The sequence below is a fragment of the Zosterops lateralis genome (genome assembly GCF_965231275.1).
Source record: "Zosterops lateralis genome assembly, chromosome: 22".
Taxonomy (NCBI): Eukaryota; Metazoa; Chordata; class Aves; order Passeriformes; family Zosteropidae; genus Zosterops; species Zosterops lateralis.
The window spans coordinates 8172424-8194280 of NC_139782.1; the positions used below are offsets into that span (position 1 = coordinate 8172424).

Sequence of the window (21857 nt, forward strand, 5' to 3'; positions counted from 1 at the left end):
GCACCACTGGCCCCACGTTAAGGGGAGCGCGGTTCGGAGCGCTGACGTCGCCGGCTCCGAGAACGCCGCCCGGTATCCGGCCGAGAGCGGACGACGGACGCTGAGGCACGCCCGGGGCTCCACGTTCTCCCGCGTCCCGAGTGTCCCGCCGCAGTTCGTCCCCCCTCTGCCGCCTAGAATGGTTCGGCCCGCGGCCCGGCCCGGCCTCTGAGGGGCCGGCGGCCATTTTGTGCGGCGGCGGCGGCGGGTGGAGTGCGGTGGAGGCGGTGCCGAGGGGTTCTCGGGACGTCGCTCCCTTCCCTGGCTGGTGAGCGAAGCGCGGGCCCGGGTGGGCCCCGGCCCAGCTGCCCGTGGTGCTGGGGTGGGTGGAGCCCCGTCTGGAGGTCGCGGGCTCGGGTGGGCCCGGCAGGCGGCGAGGCCGAGGGGTGCTGTACTACCGGCTCCGCGGGGGGAAGCCTGTGGCGCCTCTGGGAATTTCCGCTGTGCTCGGGGACCAGTCGCTGTTGGTACCTCCGTCGCTTGAGGACGGGCCGAGGTATACGGCAGGGCCGGAGGCTTTAGCATTAATGAATGGCGCGTTTCGGTGTCCCGTGTTGTGTAATAAATAGAGAGAGACTCGTGCCTCAGGGCGAAGAAGATGAAAGCCTAGTCAGGGGGCATAGAGCGGTCGCTTACGCTTGCTCTATCCCTTTTGTACTTCAGTAACTTCCAGCGAAGATGTCGGAGTATATCCGGGTGACAGAGGACGAGAACGATGAGCCCATCGAAATCCCGTCGGAGGACGACGGCACGGTGCTGTTGTCCACGGTGACGGCGCAGTTCCCCGGGGCGTGCGGGCTGCGTTACAGGAACCCGGTGTCGCAGTGCATGCGGGGAGTCCGGCTGGTCGAGGGCATTCTGCACGCCCCCGAGGCCGGCTGGGGAAACCTCGTCTATGTCGTGAATTATCCCAAAGGTGTGTCCTCGTCGCTTCGGTTCTCTGTGCAAGGCTGCTTTCTTTAAGGTCTGAGTCACTGCTGATCTAACATGGCAACACTTATTCTTTAACTCTGATTCACAGAGATCAGTCATTTATTCAGGTGTCTATCCTGCCCAGTAGTTTTGATTCCATTGAGTTTTAAATTTTTTTAACACTCTACCTAAACGAGTACTTTAATGACAAAGTCTTGTGTTATCCTTGAAGGATAGCCTCGTCTAGGCCTTCAAAGACTGTAGTGTACTGTAATCTCTGTACTAACAGACACTTCTCCTCGAGGCACATGGTTTGGTCAGAGGTACCATTTAGAAGTGCTCATGAAAGGAGAAACCTGACCACCCTGCTCCACCCCCCCCCCCAAAAAAAAAAAAAGGAGAAGGAAGTAAATTGCTAGTGAAGTAGTCTTTTAAAAATTCATGTTTTCTCCACTTCATAGGACTGTGAATGTTGCTGTATAATACTTTAGTAAATTAATGCAGAACTAACTGGGTCAAGTTGCACTTTAGGAGAGGACTCGATTGTGGACTGGCTTTGGTTCAGGGTAGTCAGATATGTGTTCCAGTTAGCTCTCAACAGTTGGTGTGTGTCTCATGCAGTCTGTACTCTATCATCATGGGTTATAATTTAACACTATGCAATTCATAGTTAGTGGGTCAATTTCCAGAGCTGAGGATGTCTAATGTACTTTTTTATACTCAGATAATAAGAGAAAAATGGATGAAACCGATGCATCATCAGCTGTGAAGGTGAAACGAGCAGTACAGAAGACTTCAGATTTAATAGTCTTGGGTCTTCCGTGGAAAACCACTGAACAAGACTTAAAGGAGTATTTCAGTACCTTTGGAGAAGTTCTGATGGTGCAGGTAAAATCTATTTGCAGCTCAAGTAATGAGGGACATTGGGTAGATACCAGGCTCCTGAGAAAGAAAGTAGAAACAAATGAGCTTTATAAACTTAGACAAGATATCAGAAGCTGTGTTTCTTCCTAAAGGTGTCTTTTTCCCATGAGCCTGTTGATTTTGGGAGATGTTTAGGAATTAGAGGTTACTGTGATACAGAATAGTTGTAAGACTGATGAAGTCTCAAACAGATTTTTAGCAAATGCGTTTGGTAACAACATGCTTCATATTAGTGGTGGTTTTTGTTTTTTTTCCACCTAGGTTAAGAAGGATATTAAAACAGGCCACTCAAAGGGTTTTGGGTTTGTTCGCTTCACGGACTACGAAACCCAAGTGAAAGTAATGTCTCAGCGGCACATGATCGATGGAAGATGGTGTGACTGTAAACTTCCCAACTCTAAGGTACTTTGAGATTTACTGCTGGTTTTATTTGTACCAAACACTCCAAGCGCACGTCTTCATCAGCTGTATTAGGGGAGAGCAGCTACACAGATTAACTGTCTGCTCTCAGATGTGGCTTTACTGTGAATGAAGAAGTAAGAGCAAGGAACAAAAATGGGGAGGAGCTGCGCGAGCTGGAAGTAATTGAAATGTTGGGAAAATAGCTCATTTATGTGAGGGAATGAAGTACAGATAGAAATCTGTGTTTGATGTCCAGCAGTACCTGCTTAACTTGCCTATCGCATGAATAAATGCAGAATAAAGCAGATGGAATAATAATTTTGGGAAGAGCAGAACAAGTCTTTGAGTTCCAAACTGAACCTGTAACTTCTATTGTTGTCTCTATATGCAGTTATTACAAAAAAGTGTTCTTCCGGAGTGGCCTTGTCACCATCCCTGTGTGTTGCTCCCATGCTCATTTTCGTGTGGCTCTTCCCCCCCACCTGTACCAAGATGCAGCCATGTTCTTCGAGCATGAAATTCTTTTAGAATTTTTAAAATTTATTTATTATAAGTCTTAAATTTGCAATCTCAAAGTTTCTTCCATCAGCAGCCCTCAGAACAGGCTAGACTCGGAGTATCATTTACCATCCTGTAACTCAGTTCTCAAGGACTATAGTTGTGATAGTTTCTTCCTTCAATTCTCTCCAGCAAAGTCCTGACGAACCTTTGCGCAGCAGAAAGGTGTTTGTTGGACGCTGCACCGAGGACATGACAGCAGATGAACTCCGACAGTTCTTTGCCCAGTATGGGGAAGTGGTAGATGTCTTCATTCCTAAACCCTTCCGAGCTTTTGCGTTTGTTACATTTGCAGATGATCAGGTAAGTCTTAAAATATTTTAACTTCATAGACTACATTTTAGTAGCATGATAAAGTATGGTTTCTGGAACTATACATGAAATGCTTACTTGTCTGCTGTCTTGAATATTACAGTGTTATCAGGTTGATCTGATTTACTGAATGGACTGAGATTACACTTTTAGATCCAGCTGTGTAGACAGGATTTTATACTGCAGTTAGTGTAGTGATGAATGCAATGCTAAATCAGTTCAAATTGAATTTAAGTACATGCATATGCTTTCTTTGCAGGATAAGTGTCTGCTCAGAATCCTAGGGGATGTTTTGTGTTTTATTTTGTATTGATAACGTTTTTGCAAAAAAGGACATCTAACATACATTTAATCCATCCCTTATTTCTTATAGGTTGCCCAGTCTCTTTGTGGAGAGGACTTGATCATTAAAGGAATCAGCGTACATATATCCAATGCTGAACCTAAGCACAATAGCAGTAGACAGTTAGAGAGAGGTGGAAGATTTGGTGGTAACCCGGGAGGCTTTGGGAATCAGGGGGGGTTTGGTAACAGCAGAGGAGGTGGGGGAGGACTGGGCAACAACCAGGGCAGCAACATGGGCGGGGGTATGAACTTTGGGGCCTTTAGCATCAACCCTGCCATGATGGCAGCGGCACAGGCGGCCCTGCAGAGCAGCTGGGGGATGATGGGCATGCTGGCCAGCCAGCAGAACCAGTCGGGGCCCTCAGGAAACAACCAGCCTCAGGGCAACATGCAGCGGGAGCAGAACCAGGGCTTTAGTTCAGGCAACAACTCATACGGAGGGTCCAACTCGGGTGCAGCAATAGGCTGGGGCTCAGCCTCAAACCCGGGCTCCAGCAGTGGGTTTAACGGAGGCTTTGGTTCAAGCATGGATTCCAAGTCGTCAGGCTGGGGAATGTAGACGCAGTGGGCTCTGATACTGACTCTATGGTGGGAAATCAAATTTTTCTAACTCATGGTAAGTATACTGTAAATTACATATATACTAAAGTTTTCCAAATGAATTTGTTCAGTGTGCAGTATATTCAGCAGTATTTTTGACATTTTTCTTTTCTAAAAAAAAAAAGAAAAAAAAAGAAAAAGAAAAGAAAGGTAAAAGGAATTTTCTAAGTTTTGTTACATATCTAGTTGGAATTCTGAATGTTTGGAAGTGGACTGCTGTTTGCCTGATAGGTGAACTAACACTACAGTCGATAGGAAATGTTTCTCCTGTAACACTTTATCCCTTTGTTTCCTGGCTACCTGAATTCTTTGCATGTTCAAAATGGAACCATTGGTCAGAAACAGCATTCTCTCCCTCTTGTTTTTAATTTGCTCCCACCATAAGACTCTCCAAGCGCCCCGTTGGAGAACACAGTGTCGTTTCTGTTTGTGTTTGTTTTTTTTTTTAACACTGTCTCCCCTCCATACTAAAGTACGATATGAAGGCTTCATTTAATCTCCGCAGTTCATCTCATTTCAAATGTATATGGAAGAAGCACTTCATTGAAAGCAGTGCTGTAAATATTCTGCCTTAGGAATACTTCTGTCTACATGCTTTCTCATCCAAGAATACTTCATCACACCGCACATGCTGCGTCTTAGACGGTGGGTGTTCCATTTTTATCCGCTACTCTTTATTTCATGGAGTCGTATCAACGCTGTGAACGCAAGGCTGTGAGATGGAACCAGAAGGCTGTTTGAACTTTTGAAACCATGTGTGGGATTTGTGGTGGTGCCGAGGCATGAGAGGGCTGGTATGTGCGAGATAAAGGAGCGAGCGCATGCAGAGACCTGGTGGTGCATTAATGGGATTTTATTTGACTTGGCGAGATGTCTCTCAATCCTGTGGCTTTGGTGAGAGAGTGTGCGGAGAGCAATGGTAGCAGATAATGTACGAGTGTTTATTGCATTCAAAGGACATCCACATGTGGAAGACTTTAAGTGGGTTCTCTACCTAGTTAATCAATTAGTTGAATGTGTTACGTGAAATGGAATATTTGTATTTCTTTTCCCTTATGTCAACTGCTGTGAATGCTGTATGGTGTGTGTTTTTTTTTTTTTCTGTTAATGATCTGTAAGTGTGGTAATGTGACTTGAAGTCGATGGGGGTTTGTGATGAGAACATTGAGCTTGTGGTGTGCTTTGCAGTAGCTCTTTTAGCAGAGATCACTAGAGCTCAGTGTGCCTCTCCAGGGTGGAAGTTCCACTGTCTGTAAGATATCCATAAGAATGCTGTTTGCTGCAGTTTCGTGTTTGGATGCTTTTTATAAGATTTGTCACTGTAGGAAATTCTTAAATAAAACTGATTTAAGTAATATGTGTCTTTGTTTTGCAGCCCTGAATGCAAAGAATTCATAGCAGTTAATTAATTTTACCCTTTTGCGATGAACTTCTGTAAAGCTTTTTGCAGTCACTCGGTTTGTTTCAGATAAACAGGTTCTAAAGGAGCCACCGCTCAGCACGTATCGATACCCGACACTCACCTCTAAGCCACTGTACCCTTGCACTGTGCAGTGCCATAGATCTAAAATCCAGGTCCCACACCTTGGGGTGCCCGCACCTAGACTGGTAAGCAGCTCCCTCCAGATTTCATCTGTGCCAAGGAACGTTACTTGTTCTTTTAGCAATTGAAGTTCCTTATCAGAAGTGGGTTGGGGGAAACAGAGTTGCTGTCACGATGGATTTCTGTCCACAGCATCTCCTCCTTTGGGGATGCATGTTTTAAACTTGTTTTTAGATCAGCCCACTCATGGGAAAGAGGCTTCTGCCACACTTCAGCCCAGAAGAATGCTGTTAGCTCCTGTTAGAACTAGTCACAGGAAGGACTTTCCAGATGAATAAAGCACTAGTAAATATACACAGACTGATAAAGTTTGAACTAAGTTATGACAAGTGTAGAGGTGTCACATAGGAGGCAGCTTCTTAACAAAGTGCACAGTGTTAGAGCAGAAATTAGTGGATGATTATTTCCACTTCCGGTATGAGCTTGAGGAATTGTATTGTGTACTTAGGGTTGCAACCCACTGAAGCTTGGATCTGTATTTTTCTATACACCATAAATACTGTGCTGTAGCTGTGAATAGTCTGAATATGGATATTTACACAGTTTTTAACCTATGTAATTTTCAAGTGAATCTTCATTACTCTGTATCCCACTGAGGCTTGTGAATAGGAGAGCATCTGAACAGCAGACAAAACTGCATGACTGAGTTTTCCACCCACAGAATTAAAAAATAAGTTGTGCCTTAATGTGCTTCGTTTAAAGAGGGTTTCTAAACACTCAGGCTGAGAAAGAAATCCCACACATTTGTTCATATTCCACTGAAAAAGTTGCTTACTTTTTTTTTTTGCACCTTAATCAGAATAATCTCCAAACTGTCCCATCTGTGAATTTTGCATTTTAGCACTTGCACTATTACCAGCTACTTCTGCTGAGTAACACTTTAAAATGGTATTCTTGGACCTCCAAAGACTAACTGTGAGCCCCTGCAAGGAACCTCATGGTAAGTTTTTGTAATTAGCATGGTTTTAATTCTGTTTAAATTGTTCAGGTTTAGGTTTAAGAGGCTGGTTGGCAGCACTTAGTCTTTGCTAATAATTTTAGCCTTCCTTCATCTTCAAACAAAATCTCTTGAAAATTGTAGAATTTCAAATTTCAGTAGCATTTTTAACTGCTTTGCATACTCTTGATGTTTATAAGTGAGTGAATAAACTATCACTGAAATACATTGAAGTGTTTTGAGTTTTCATTTTAGAGAGATACTTCATTTTCAGTTACATTACTCTAGAAAGTGAAATGCTAATGGAGAGTCAGAGATACAAGAAAGAGGAGGTTTATGTATATTGTAGGGGGGTCAATATCACAGGAAATAATGGTTTTTCTAACACTGCAGAAGATTCTGTTGTCCACTGTAATTGGACCAAAACTGAATGTGTAAGCTTGTTCTTCAGAAAGCTGCTCAGGAAAACAGTTTTTTTACAGCTGAGAGCAGGAACTTAACTTCTCAGGCACACGCTGTGCAGCCGCAGCCTGCAGGGGCACAGGGACAGCAGGGCTGATAGATGCCCCCACATACAGCAAGGAGCTGGTACCACATACTCGAGGCGTGGGTGAAGAGATGTCGGTGCTCTGCAGGCTCTCTCTCATTGGACCTGTGTTCAGTCAGAAGCTGCAGTCAAACAAGAATTCACTGCACTATTTAAAAGAACAAAATACACTTCATGAAGGAATGAAAAAAGCATGCTGTAGGGCAGATGGCAGCTTTGTACAGCTGAAGGACTTCTAACAGCTGCTGGGACATTTCTTCCCCATTCCACCATCTGCAGTCAATCCTCCTGGTAAACAGGTACGTGTAAGATTAGTACTGATAGAGATTTCCTGCTCCAGTGTAACTGATGCCATTATCCAAGGGGACAAGATAATTTTTATAACCTTCACATTAAATTTCTCCCTGGCCACCTTCATAGTGTTTTCTCAAAATTCTCAATTTACTCCTCAAAAATGAGGTTTTTTTTGGATCAGGCTATATGTTAAGCAGCTGTTAGAATGCCACTGTCATGCACAACTGAGCCACGTCACTCTGCTTGCCCTGTAGCTAACACCACTTACCAGGGAAGTTCTCCAGACTTACCTTCTTCCACGAACTCACTCCACAAACTGCAAGACAACAGTGGCAGCAAAAGCTGTTCAACAGTTTGAGATCTAAATACTGAATTATTGTGCTTATATGTATTAAATTAAGATAATGATACTAAATGTAATTCCTGGATTGCTTTGGAATGGTAAAATTGCTTGCAAATGAATATTTGATGTAGAATACAATTTTCATTAGTATTGCATCCCTTGGAAAAGTTCTGTAATCAAGAGAGACAGATTGCTGAGAAATTTGGGCAGGGAGGAGGAAGTACATTTGTTCTGAATGTAAATTAAGGTAATTGGAATATATGGATGTTCTAATCTAAAAGATAAGAGGGACAATTATGCTATTACATTGTAAAATATTTCTCCCCAAACTCAGTCTTGGATCTTGACTAATTTTACAGAGTAATTAATTTAGCAGTTCAGGCGTTTTAAAAAAAAAACAAACCCACAAACAAATAAAATCCAGAACCCTGTACTCAGCAGTGAGGGGATTTTTTTTTTTCCCCTCACAAATACTGCATGGTTCAGTCTTCCTCTCAGAAACAATGCCAATCAGTTTAAAAGCAACAATTTAGTTAATTATGAAACCGTGTTCTCCAGAGAGAGCTGGAATACAGGAAGATTTGGCTTTTTATTCTCCTCATGGAGAACTGAACTGAGTTCTGGACATTACTCTGCAATAGGGAGCCTCAGGCATGACCAAGGTAAATTAAATAGTAAATGAATTAACAAATCAAAGGTCAATAGAAACTAGAGTCACCCTGTGAGGTTATCATAACATTTTCAGTTTTGTTAGCATTCCTCCCTGTTAAAACAGCACCTGTAGCACTTGGCATTCTGAAAATCAGCATAACATAAAGGTAGAAATTGACTGTTAAAATGAACGTTCTGCAGTGAAATAGTTTTGCCTCACCAGCTTAGAGGTACTCCAGGAAAATCTGAGAAAGCCACAGAGCCCCACTGCATAAACAGCCAAGTAGTCAAGCTGGGTTAACTGTCCCCTTGCCTGCACAAACATGTCATTTTAGGCTTGGTATGAGGCACAGGCTGGATTTTTTCCGGTATCCATCACCACGTGTGAATCTTCACCTGCATCCCAGAAAACACGAATGAGAACCATAACTAGAACAGCTGGGCATTGTTTAATTGTTTAACACAGAAGTGACACTCTACAGGCATCATCCAACACCATATTTTAGGTGTCCTTTGAGTCACTGCAGGTGTGTAAGCAGGTGACTGTCACTTTCCCCCCTCAGGCTATTCCCAAGAGCTAATCTATTAAATCCATTGATTGATGCGGGGAACGTCACAAAGAATGATAAGAAAGCTCTCAGCTATAACTGGATTAAGCCTACCATGGCTACCTTTCCCCATTCTTACATAGCCTTGCATGTAAGTACGTGCAAGTAAAACATGCAAGTACATCCCACAGTGAAAAGTTCTGTTCTGTCAGGTAAGGCTGTGGCATTCCCTCTGCATAGCCCCAGAGCCAAGGAGCACATTTAATTCCATGTTCAGACCTTACCATTATGATGGGGCAGAACAGGGCTTTATTCACACTGACACTGAATTTTGGCATTGCATTTCCATACACACCCAGGTCTCCCAGTGTCTCCCAGTGTCTCTGTGGAGTACATTAACTCTCACATCAGTTTAGTTATTCTGGGTTTCTACATAAATTCAGACAGACTATAAAGCAACTGCTGAGGTAAGCCTGAGCCTCCCCAAACCACAATCATCTAACTTTGATTTTAAAATTCCATAAGCATACACAGAACTTAAGTATCTTCCAAAACTGTCTGCTGAGAAGCTTAGTTCAGTTACTATGGAATAAGTCTGAAACAGCATTCAGTAGGAATGTGTGTGTATTACTGTTTTAACTTCCCTGCAGAGATCTGTAACGAGAGAACATAAAAAATTCTCACTACACTGATCTTATGACATCTTTTGTAAAATCATTTTTTTCTTCCAACATACTTAGAAGCAAATCTCTTAAGTAGCAGGAAGGGCAGACGTACACGCAGGCATGCACAGACAGGAACAATTCTTCAGGGAGCATATCGAAGGACAACTGCTGCCAAATCCAACACACCAAACACACCTAATTACAGTATATGAACAACGGAAATTGGTAACGAAAAGGGGCGCCTACGTGTTTAATGCCCGAGAAATGAAGTCGAACAGGGCTGAGAGCAATCACCTACATCGAGTAGCAAAATTCTGAGCGTCACGAGCGAGCGCCACCCTCATGTGCCGCGCTTGCAGCGGTGCCCTATGACCACGGCGTGGCGCTCCAGGACCGCAACACGGCAAACCTGCAAGAGTCACGCACAGCGCGCCCACTCAGAGCGAATTCGGTACTTACTGCTAAGCGCTACTCGGAGAAAACAAACCTTTTCTCTACATGGTTTCACTCGCGCGGACAAAATCTGCAGTTGCTGAGAATTAAAGCAAAAACTGTGACTGACTCCTGGTAGTGTTCTCACACCAAAGGGGAGCAGTGACCTGCACACAGCCTGGCTGCACTCACAGGATCAGCCGAGGACATCTGTTGCCTCAACATATCACTTTTAATTCTTGACAAGTTAGGAAAATTGTTCAATAAAATAAAATTGTATGCCTGGATCCAAGCTGGACTGTAAAGTTACCTGGAATGCTGGAGTTCTCTCAAAATTGTACTTTTGAAGTAAACTTCCTAGTAGCCACTTAGGAGTAGTACATGTAGTAGGCACACTACCAGAAATATACCCACGAAGCCACTATTTCACAGCATCACTGTTCGGTTGATATTCAGGCCTTTCTAGCATGAAGCTGTGGGAATAGGGCAGAGGTGGTGATGCAAGCTATCAAGTCATCACACATGAGTGATTGGTTTCAGTCAACTTTCAAGGAGGAGGGTGTTGGGAGAAAAGAAACCTAAAAGGACAAAACGTAACAGAGAAGTGAACCAGGAGACACAGAGGGAGACACAACTGTGCATTAACATGGTGAAACGTGGGCTGAAGAAGATGCGGTAAAAGAGCTGGGCCTGTCTCATACAGTCTATGATGAACTGCAATAAACCTCACCTTACCTTAAAGACAACACAAGGGCACAACATTCCTGGGTGTGTCTTCACAGCACGATCAGGAAGCTATTCTACCTGGATACTGTAGCTGCAGGAGCTGAGACAAAGTGTAGGATAGTCAGGGCCGGTGATTTATCCAATCCTCTCCGTAAAAACCTGCCTCTGACAGCGGGCTGGGAATTATGATCACTGGTGTATTAACTGAGTTTGGATGCACTGGGTAAAAGGTAGTGGATCACTTTCTACACTTGTCTACACCTTCATGAAAGTTCTGGAGCCACATATGTACCTGCCTCTCTCCCTCTCTCACGCTGAGACTAGGGTATCAGCACTATCCCGTACTCCTGCTTCAGGCGAGGGACGGGGAAGGACGCTGGGAAAGTACCAGTGATGCAGCTGTGGGGCTGGACAGCAGAAATAAGTGTGGTAACTGGAAGCTCAGCGGAAACATTCCGAGGTATTTGATTTGTAGCTTGTCTTCTGCCCCAGAGTGCGTAGAGTGGTAAGATAGGTATCAGCTCCTCAATTCCAGAGGCCTCTGAATGTACCTCTTTCTTTTTAATGCCTTTTTTGCCAGACATTTAGAATGTAATTGTATTCTTTGAGCAAAACCAGCTGCGCCTCTTGCTGGCACAATTGGAGCCACAAATGCTCCCCTCTGAAAAGAAGCAAGAAGGAACAGCCACAACTGCCCGGAGGATCTCTGCTTGTTGACAGCATCTGATCGCTGTGAAGTGGTGCTTTGATCAGCTGGGAACAAAGGCTTTATGATGTGCTGCAAAAGCTGTAGGAGCAACCCTGCAATTGATGAGGAATGCTGGAGTGGCTGATAACACCACAGATTTTTGCACTATTCTGACACTGAATTAATCATAAGAGGCAAATTGTTTGACTTCGAATTGAATCCTCAAACACACCATGCTAACCTCCACCAACAAAAATGCTATTATCCAGGTATTAATTAATGATTATCACCTAGAAATAGACCACACAGTTTAAGGTTGCCATTTAAATGGAAGGCAACTAAGTTGTAAATTATGTACATTACTGTCCCTTAACTAACCATGGACGTTGTAAGCCAAGATTCTAAGCTTCCTTTTCTTCAGAGGGAGAAGCTTGTTTCCACCCTCTACCTATGTGTCAGTCCTACTTGCTACTACTGGCAATATTTGAGTTGCAAGAATTTACTGGGAAAGGAAAGCAGGAACAGGAAAAAGGATAATATTTTTGTTGTCTGTTTGTGTGACACAGCTGAACTAAAATATCCCAACACAAGCCACAACGCTTTTGGGCATCAAGCGTTTCTTTATGCACAAGCTGTAATTTCAGAACAATATCTCTGTGACCATCTTCCCAGAAAGTTATGAGCAGCTGCTTTTATTTGACATGAACCTATTCATCACCCCAATGACTGAGCACCCCAGTGTGTCCCACTGAATTTGTCCTCACAGGTTTCCAAATACAACTGACAGTTATACAAACAGCTAATAAACACCTAGAAATGCCTATTCTGTTAAAACTGAGCAGTGTCCAAATTTATAAATCCTGTTTGAAATGCCTCTCTGTGTAGGGAAATGTATTGCAAGCAACCTTGCCCCTGATGAACTACAGCTGTGCTAATTACCAAAGAGGAGGAACTGCCTTGCCCTTAATGGGACACAGCTGTGTCCAATAAGGATGGGAGTTATAGAAGAGTGGGGTAGCTGGTCAAGAATCAGTTGGAGTCTGCTGGCTGTGCCGTGAGGAGGAAGGGTCAGGCAGCTGCACAAGGACGAGGGACAGACTTGGTCAAGCGGCCGTGCTAGGGACAGGAAGGAGTTAGCTGGTCCTGCAAAAGGAAGAGAGAAGCAGTCAGAAGACTGTGAAGCTGCCCGTGGGAAGTTTACAGAGAGAAAGGTATGAGTTTCTTAGATAATAAGGGACTGATGCTTGCATCAGTCAGGAGTCCACCGTCAACTGGTGTTCAGCCTATGTGAGGAGTGGGTGACAATATCTCTGGGATCAAAGATACAGAGAAAGCTTGACTGATTCATCTGATAGTTCTGGGTGCCTCCAAGTCCAGCCCAACAGCACAGTGCTTTGTAGCAGGAGAGACCAGTTGAGCTACAAAGGAAATAAAATCTTTTCCTTCCATTATCAGTAAGTGGGGAGAGGGGCCCCTTTATTGTTTATTTCTCATTTTTCCTGGCTAAATGCCCATTTCTGTAATTTCACTGATTGTGCCTCAAATTAGAGAAGCATTTGAAGGCTATGTAAGAATATAGCCTGTTTTCTAGCACACTCTCCTGAGCTGCCGCAGGTCCTGCTTAAAACACTCCAGTGATACAGAGTGCACTGCCTCACCAGGCTTTAAGGTGCCACTTTAATGCCTCCTTTGACCTCCTGCAAGCACAAGCTAAGAAATACCTCAAAACCTGCTTGATATTGAGATCTACAGGATACTATTCACTCCCATATAAGTGGAAAAAAAAATTTAAAAAATCTGCTTTTCTTAAAACCAAGATTTTCTCATGCTGCCAATATCTGTCCCAACTCTACAACCCCTTCAGGATCAGCCTGGAGGCAATTACAGAAAGAGACAGGGATAGAAATAAGAAATTCTTGAGAGTGAAAAAAAACTCAGAGAGAACCTACCCTAAGCACAATACACACAAGCCACAATACAGTGAGGACTATATTTTCACCCCTAAGTCCCTATTGAAATCATTAGAAAGTTAGAATCTCAAATCCTCTGCTAGTTCTGTATCAGAGTGCTTTCCAATTACCTACAAAACCATTTTCCCCAGCCATGGGAAGTACCATGTAAAGAAGGGATACTCAAGTTGGTAAAGTTAAATTCTTTCATACAAGAACCTTGGAATTAGAAGGCAGCAACACTGGCTTCTACTCACCAAGGTGATTGTGTTTTCTTCTTTGCCTAAAGTATGTTTAAATGAATGCTATTAGACTAAAGCTCAGCATAAATCTATGTAATAGAGAGAAACGGTGAAGAAAAGACCACAGTGTGGTAACAGACACATGCTGGTAGAGACAGAACAGCACTCCAAATAACCTCATGCTCTAGTTCCTGAAAGGTGTTTACTTTTTCTAGGACTAGGAGGGCAAATGCACATGTGACAAAATTAAAGAGTGAAGAACACAAATCTGATACATAACCAGGATTATGCTTCTGCATGGAAGTATACTTTAAAAAACACTTACTGGTCTGTACTGCCCATTGACGCATGAGATGCTGGCCAGTCTCACAGGCAGGAGGTTGGACTCAAAGGATCCTCAGCCCAGGTCCATTCTGGCAATGCATATTCCAGAACTGCTCTGAGCTGCCCAGGTGCTGGTTCAGAGGCTCTCAAGGGCAGGCACTGGGCTATGTCACAGCAAAAACAGCATCACACCTCTGCATAGAGCTGGCTCTCTACACTCTGTTACAGCACAAATAAAAACTCTGCTTGGTTAATTGCCCAGTAATTCAGAAAACAGGCCTCATTCTGAAGGACTAAAAAAGGACAGAGATAATAGTTTTTCATACTTCATTACATCTGTCTCCTTTAAACTCACTTTCTTAATTTTTGAGATTTTCATAACACAGTTTAGAAAAATGTGACTCATCAGCAAGAAACTCTCTTGACTTGTGCTCATGTCAATAGCCAAAACTAGCTTACCCTACAGAAGATACTGTGCTAGTCCAAGGAAATCTGCAGACTGGAGATGAAAAGGCTCAGACTGGACCTTACTTTTCTCCTAATATCTTCTAGATGGGGCCGCTAGGATTTCCTTTTTTCAGGGCAGGTTTTCTTTCCCATATGTGCAAGCAAGAAAGTCATAAACTAGCCAGCACAAAGAGGATCAAATAATTTTTTTAACATCTGCCAGCATAAATGCTGTCCCTTGACTGCTCAGTCGAAGTTTTAGAGCTGTCTTGAGCGCGCTTAACTATGCTTAGGCCATATTTTCATTAGGATCACAGTGAGCTGTTTGCTAGGAGCTTGAAATCTGAAAAATAACCCCCTCAAAACATGCAAGTCCATTGTCATTGGCTCATTAGGTCTCAGACAAAGGGTGGGTCATAAATTGTGTCACTGAGCCATGACAAACTTTCAAGCTGCTTTGATCACAATTCACTGTGACCATAGAACAGGTTCTAAACAGGATTAAATGTGGCAGAAGCGAGCCTTGGTAGTGCTTGCATAGCCACTCTACCCCCAAATCTGTTCTACCTCCGAAACACTTAGTAAGTGTCTTCCCAGTAAGTCAGGTAAGGGATGTTCCCTCTCATTTTGCTGATGGATGTTCAAAGTTAGTACCAAGCAACTTGCCCAAGGAAACACAGAAATCTTCAAATGCAGTAGCCTGGGAAAATCAAGTGTCCCACCTAAAAGACTGTCCATCTCTCCATCTCCTGTCACGCTGACCTGGAAAAAGCTTCCTTCCCTCTTTATTACATGCACTAAAGAGTGCTATATGAACCTTCACAAATAACAATTAAAAGCCACTTGGCTAAATTGTAGAAGTAAGGAAATACTGATTGGTTAAAACAAAGCTTTATCTTCAGCAGTTCATCTACAGCTGCTCAGCTCTGACTTGTCAAACTCTTGCACAAATTAGCATGTGTCCTCCAAGGAGTTGGGGAGCCCTAGTCCCTGATGAGGATGGAGCATGGCATTTCTCCAAAATGTTTTAAGATGGTCCCTGCCCAAAGGGAGTACAGCCTAAATGGACATCAAATAGGTATTACTGTGGAGCAGAGAGAGGCGCTGTGAGAGACTGAGACAGAATTGATCAACACCACAAGCAACTGAGCTGAAGAACAGCATTCCTGGTGTGACACCTTTGTGGGGAGAGAACCGTGCCTTCCCCTGTTTGAAGACAAGACACCTCAGCTGCCCTGTGACATACATTCATATTACTTTACAAAACTCCTAGAACTCTGAGGCTTTTCTCACCAGAACACCCTTCAGCCATGAGTCCAGGTTCCCAATGGGGAAATGGTCAAAATTTGGATTAAAAAAAAATTTCAGACCTTTCCAAAGAGTGAATGGGCTCCGAATAGAAAGTTTCAACCTAGAAGTCTGGGTGCAGAAAAAAGCATATCTAAAAGGAGCATTAGGGAACAAAAGTGTGGTGTGGTTCAGGTCTTCCTGCAGTTTAAGAACTATATAAAGTTAAGCAACAAGAGCTGGACAAGGAATTCAAGACTCTCCAGGTAGCTGTGATGCTCAGGGGACTTTCACAATGGCTTCACTCGTACCAGTTCCTGCCTGATCTACCTTCTTTTTTTCCCAAGTAACACCTAGGAACGTGAGAAAATGAATGCCCCAGAGGCTGCATTCGGCTTTCAACAGGCAACAGCCACTTTATTATCTGCAGCAGGCAAGTCTGAAAAGCAAGGAACCACATGGATAAGTCATGGAGCAAGAGAAGCCTGCAGCCCTTGGGTAGACTGCAACAGGCAGGTCAGGAAGGAAGGAAACCAGGTCTTCCCATCACATCTGTCTCCATCTCTGCCTAAGCGAGGAGAAACTTAATTATCTCCTGCTGGAAAATAAAGGAGAAAAAGAGCCTGTCAACATCAGCCAGCTCAAACAGGAGCCCAAAAGGCACAGGGGCAGCTTTTGCCCTTAACTCATGAAGGAGATTTGCAGAGACTTTTGCCTTGCAACCCAGTGGCTGGAGCAGCTGCAGTACTGGATTTATGGGCTCTGAAATGTGAACAGGTTCTAGCACATCAGCTGCATCACAGCAATTCCCAACGTCTCCACCGTCACGATTGCTAAGAAGCTCCCTCTGCTGGAGCTCTTTTCAAGGAGGGAGGCATAAATGTGCACACATGAATGGCCAATACTGAGAGCTGCTCGTCTGCTAGTTCAGCTTTCCATTTTGCACCTTCACATTAAGGCTTTACAACATGAGTAAATCCATATAGTTGTGCTAAAAGGCATCACTTTAGGAAGAGCAGGATGAATGAACGTGTCTGTTTCAATCCTCTGGAGACACGAGGAGTTTGAATCTTGAATCAGACCCAGGCAGCCACAGATAGAGGGAGTTTGCAATAGGCTGTTGTTGGGAAGGCAAATGCCAAGGCAGCCTTAAGCACTGGAAGTTAGACCAAATTTTGCATTTCTGCATGGTGGAGCTCAAAGAAACTATCTTTCACCTATGACAGTATTTATGAGCAGTATGTGTGTTGATTTTTTCCAGACAGGATTTAGCTCCAGCTGGCAAAGCTGCACCCACATAAAGGGTGAACCTCTTACCCCGTGTAGGCACATGTTTCACCGCAAAGGGACTCCTGAGGTGCTGATCACCATGCTGAGCCAGACACTTTGTTGCCTGACGCCACAGAAGCTTTCCCTAGTCATGAACTGCAGAGCAGAGCCAGGCAGCAGCCAGCGAGATAGACCTCACACTGTCAGCCCTTCTGAACAAGAGATCCGTGCCTGGCCATTTAACACGTGGATTATGGTATTTGGTGTCAGTGATATGTGAAACATGCTCCTTCTTGGCCTGCAATCTAATTATTTCTCCATTACAGTTCACAACTCAATTGGTAGTTTTCCCAATGTATCTGCTAACTTGGGTCCAGAATACTCGGGATCTCAGTACCCAGGGAGCAAGATACATGCAGTTTTGCAAGACTAGCTGCACTGGCGTCCATGAAGGCTTGTTTGCAGTGGGAAGTGTAAGGCATTTCTTGATTTTTCCATTCAACCCGCCTAAAGCTGAACAGAGGTGAAAAGGAGTAGCAAAAGTCAAGTGCCAGTGCAGCATTTTATACGATACAAAACTGTTGTACCTAACAACAGCCACTAGCCCACAGCCCCTCTGCAAAGCAGGGCCTCTGCCCACAGCCCTGACTAACCCTGTGAACCTCCTTCCAGCTGCATCAGGCACACAGGGAATACTAAAAATGAAAACAAAACCCCACAGTTTTCACCTTGATATTATTGTCAGGACTGGATTTAAGTGGATGTTGTACATAGGGAAGTACCTCCTGATCTGGACAGAGCTCACCTGTACATGTCCTCTTGTCTTCATGCAGTATGTAGCCAACCCTGCAGCTGCAATAGTAGCCCCCCATGTAGTTGTGACAGTGATGACTACAGAGGGGGTTAGTATCCAATGGCTGTTTGCATTCATCAATATCTAATGGGCAAAACACAGAATCAGGCAAACAATACATTTCAACAAAATGTTCTCTCAGTTTCAACCACTTTGTGTTTGGTCTTTGGTTGCTATGCCCTTCTGCATCTGCTTCCGTACAATGAGACCATCTTCTCCCACCCCACACCAGCAGACTCAGGCTATGAGAGCACAGGGAAACACCAACCCCACCATATGTGTGGCTCTTCCATCTACAAGTGGGGCCATTCTCTCACCTTCAGCAGCATAAAAGGCCTCAAAGCCTGTGAATGGTTTCTCATTGGAGTAATCAGACCGAAACACTACCACGAGGTGGTTGTCAACAGAGATGTAGGTCCTGTTACCCGGAGCCTCCTCAGTGTCTGTACTGTCCTTTCCACACAGCATAGCCAAGGTCTTCCCACCAGAGCTCAGCTGCAAAGCAGGCAGACAAATCCACCAGGTGAGCACAGAGCGCTGATCATCTCAACCTGCTGCCATGGCTGGAAAAGCATGTGTTTAATGGTGTGAGGAAGGAAGCCTGGATGCTCTCAAAAGGTGCTTCTCGAGGTCAGTCCACATCCAAGGCCAGGTAAGAGTGGATCTCCTCTGTTCTCTTTGACTTAAAACCATAATTTTGTCCTCCTTTCTCCTTTCAGAGGTCCTCACAAAGCTCTGGTGCCAGTTGTGTTTTGTTTATAATACTTATGTTAACTTGGCACTCCCAGTGACAATCAGGTCTTGGTAAAGCCAGAGACAACTGGGGTAAAAAGGTTTCACACACTGACAAATTCAAATGTATAGAAAAAGGTACTCGCTCTACGTTGCACGTATTAGAGTTCCAGCTCTTCATTTATCTTTAATACAGGAGAAATGTTCTGATACATAGGGTTTATGTTGGGCAAGGTAAAGAAAGAGCTGTGTACTACACACCTACCGTGGATATTCTGTCCCACACGAAGGAAAGTACAAGAAGAACAACAGACATTTGGGGAATGGGAGCAACTTGCCATATAAAACCATGGAAATTAGGTTTTTCTCAGTGGGAACAAGGCTGTCTGGTTTGGTTCAATCAAACCCAGTTTGCATACTCCCTGTGAACGCAGCTCCTTCCCTGTTGTACATCAGGCCCACACAAACAACAAAAGCGGTGCAGAGGTAGCATGGCCTCAAATCAGTGACAGGCCCCTTGGACCAGAGCACACGCATCTCTCAGGGACACTGCTGCTCACCCAAACACCTCCCCAAGGCAGCATCTTTTTTCCCCTTCTTGAGGCTGTTTCTCACATTAGCCAGCAAACACATTGCAGCATCTGCTGCTGTGAGTGCCCACTCAGATGAACTGACAGTATTTTGTTTAGACTATCACTTACATTTTTTTGGTCTCCCATTCTAACCTGTGTCAAGCACTACTTGTTAATTTAAAACACTGGAGCATTAGCAAAATACTCAAATAATTGTTTGGGGCAAAATTTCAAACGTTTTGCTTCACGACAGAAGAGCATCAGAATTTTCTGAGCAAAAGTATCTCATGTTTCAGATGTTCCAACATGATAACCACAGCTTCCTGGTTCTGTGGGCCTCAATAAACACATAATTTAGGAACCAGCTGAGCCTGAACTTTACAAGTAGACTAAAATCAAGAGCTGACAAAGAGTTACATTGATTCAGCACGTGCCCAGGATCACATAAACAGAGTTTTTAACAGCCGCACCTGCTATACGTTACCCCACCCTACACATACCTTCACATAATCATATTCACACAGGTAGGACAGCTCCAGGTTGAAATGGGTGAAGTAAATGCGGACAGAATATCCTTTGGGGACAGTAATATTCCATATTTTCTCCTTGTGATTTGGGTAGACCTTTGGGAAATTAGGGGATGTGATCCTCCCATACATTTTCTGTGGCACAATGCTGCTCCTTACTTCACTATAGAGCATAGCCAGCAAAATAAATAGCCTGCGTCAAAGGGACAGAGATTAATGGAGAAAGAGTGAGTATTAACTTGGATCATACCCCAAAAGCCACACATCCTAGCTGCCCATCTCGATACCAAATCAGGTCACTCAGCACTAGCTGAAACCTTCATGCCCAACACCCTCCTCACTGAACAATTGGGAGGTATCAGTGGGGTCGCTGTGGTAATAGCTAAAGAGGATAAGCCTCACGCTCATGCCTTCTAGACCCTGCACAAAGCCAAGTGGACAGAGGAGCTGGAGGTGACTGCACTCACTTCATCCTGATGCCTTCCTGTCTGAGCCTGTTCTGCTCTGAGCCTTGGGGAAGGAATCCCTTCTTGTGTATTTGCATTTGGGGGTGGATGTATTTATTGCGTGTGCTCTGCTGTGTTTGTCTGGATGTTGAACCCTTATGTTTATCTCCCTTCCACCCCCTTCAGCCTGCTGAGTTCTGGGAACAGCAATCACTAAAAACCAGGCTTGTGTTCAGGCTTCAGTCAGTGACAGGGAGAGGCAGGCAGAGATGGAGAGGATGGATCAGGAACGCTTCAGGCTCTTGGAGGGAGACATAATATCACTGCTCTGTGGGAAGGAAGGCAGTGGGAGGAGGTGGCTCCAGACAGTGTCTGCCCTGGTGAGCAAGGGGAGCTGGCAACGCTCTTTCCCTCTAAACAACTGATCCACAATTACTGCTAATGCAAACAGCATGTTACAGGAAGTAGCATGCATCATCAGAGCATGAAGGTGTTGGAAACAAAATAATGGGGCACATTACAGGATTTTAGAATAGTGATGAGTCTGGTTGGAATGGTTCTCTGTAATAGGACAGGAATACTTAGGGGGCATGACACTACAGTACACAAAGGCACCAGTTTCACAGATGCCAAAGTCTTCCAGTTCTCAGCTGCAGATTTTAATCCAGTGCACGCTTGTGGTGACCGAAACCTACTCCATGCCTTCTTCATACGCGTGGACTGCTTTTTATCCTGCCCATCCTGGAATATCCATAAGGTAAAAAGTTACGCTTAAGAAATAATTAAAATTTCTTTTAAACATTTGTGGATCCACACAGGGGTTTCACACTGCCCAGGGAATTCAACTGGGACAGCATACGCTATGGGACATAAAGCTTTATTGATTCCCCTGCATGCAGTCTGCTTCTTTCTAAATCAGCATTTAGGTTTCCCAAAAAACTCCTATTCCAGCACACATGGAGATAGGCCTAATATTTAGAGGGTAAAAACCGAGATATATTAAAGCTGAGCCTAGCTCCATCTCTTCCCTGATGAAAATGGACAGAATTGGAAAACAGATCTGCAGCAGGGAACAGACTGTTGGATTGCACATGCAGAAAATTTATCCTGAGATATCCTGTAATCAAATGGACACCTTTTCAACGGCCAAAAATCATTACCATAGGCAGTGAAGCTGGTGCTGGCAGGAAAGCAGGACTTATTATATGAAAAAAACTAAGGCCAACAAACCATTCAGCAGACTGCAAACAGAAAACACCATTTATAAAAGTGAAGGGTAAAGTACTAGCAGTAAAACTGTTTAGCAGCAATACCTACAAGTACAGATAATGGACAAGAACCAAGAGGGCAGTGACTTTTCCCATGTCCTACTAGCTGCTAAAACGATCCTATCAACAGGATAGATGTGGACTTTACACTATCTGGAAAGGACGGAAGAAACAAAAAATTTTGGGAAAAAAAAAAATCAATCCATGCCTGACTGAGCTGCTGCCTGATTCCCATAGGCATAAATACTTCCAGAAGCATCCCACTTTAGGCTTCCTGCTCAGATCACAGAGGAATGGAAAGTCAATTCTTATCTTAGGTCTGAAAAGTTTCTCGTAGCCCAGAATTTGCTGAGTGCCCTGAGGCTGATAGTTGCTGCCGAACACCGAAACACGATAGCTGACTTAATAAACTGTT

General features: G+C 44.1%; 2 protein-coding genes and 1 long non-coding RNA gene across 4 annotated transcripts; 1 reads left to right on the forward strand and 2 right to left on the reverse strand.

Annotated features, from left to right (window-relative positions):
• The first annotated feature begins 201 nt into the window (after nt 1–201).
• On the forward strand, nt 202–6827 carry TARDBP (TAR DNA binding protein). Its single transcript, XM_083876959.1, has 6 exons — nt 202–307; nt 703–955; nt 1676–1839; nt 2137–2277; nt 2968–3138; nt 3521–6827. The coding sequence occupies exons 2-6, from the start codon at nt 718–720 to the stop codon at nt 4049–4051; spliced, it is 1245 nt and encodes a 414-aa protein (XP_083733085.1). The 5' UTR covers nt 202–307; nt 703–717; the 3' UTR covers nt 4052–6827.
• A 292-nt stretch (nt 6828–7119) lies between these two features.
• On the reverse strand, nt 7120–10014 carry LOC310918138. Of its 2 annotated transcripts, none has more exons than XR_014591599.1 (3): nt 9927–10014; nt 8688–8863; nt 7120–7301 (listed from the first exon to the last, which is right to left on the reverse strand). It is a non-coding gene; the product is annotated as an uncharacterized lncRNA (long non-coding RNA). The 2 variants fall into 2 exon arrangements; XR_014591600.1 differs by lacking the exon at nt 9927–10014 and adding an exon at nt 9752–9869.
• A 6177-nt stretch (nt 10015–16191) lies between these two features.
• On the reverse strand, nt 16192–20244 carry MASP2 (MBL associated serine protease 2). The gene is made up of 5 exons (XM_083876614.1): nt 20196–20244; nt 19702–19921; nt 18215–18392; nt 17850–17981; nt 16192–16373 (listed from the first exon to the last, which is right to left on the reverse strand). Exons 1-5 carry the CDS (start codon nt 20198–20200, stop codon nt 16360–16362), a joined length of 549 nt encoding a protein of 182 aa, XP_083732740.1. The 5' UTR covers nt 20201–20244; the 3' UTR covers nt 16192–16359.
• Nucleotides 20245–21857: the final 1613 nt, after the last annotated feature.

Excerpts from the sequence above, each read along its gene's own strand:
- MASP2 (XM_083876614.1), bottom strand. Across the intron at positions 18,393-19,701 it reads GTGAATATGATTATGTGAAG|CTGAGCTCTGGTGGGAAGAC; the intron begins GTATGTGTAGGG and ends CCTGCTTTGCAG. Across the intron at positions 17,982-18,214 it reads GGCCTTTTATGCTGCTGAAG|ATATTGATGAATGCAAACAG; the intron begins GTGAGAGAATGG and ends TTTGCCCATTAG.
- TARDBP (XM_083876959.1), top strand. The coding sequence starts at position 718 with ATGTCGGAGTATATCCGGGTGACAGAGGACGAGAACGATGAGCCCATC. Across the intron at positions 1,840-2,136 it reads GAGAAGTTCTGATGGTGCAG|GTTAAGAAGGATATTAAAAC; the intron begins GTAAAATCTATT and ends TTTTCCACCTAG. Across the intron at positions 2,278-2,967 it reads GTAAACTTCCCAACTCTAAG|CAAAGTCCTGACGAACCTTT; the intron begins GTACTTTGAGAT and ends AATTCTCTCCAG.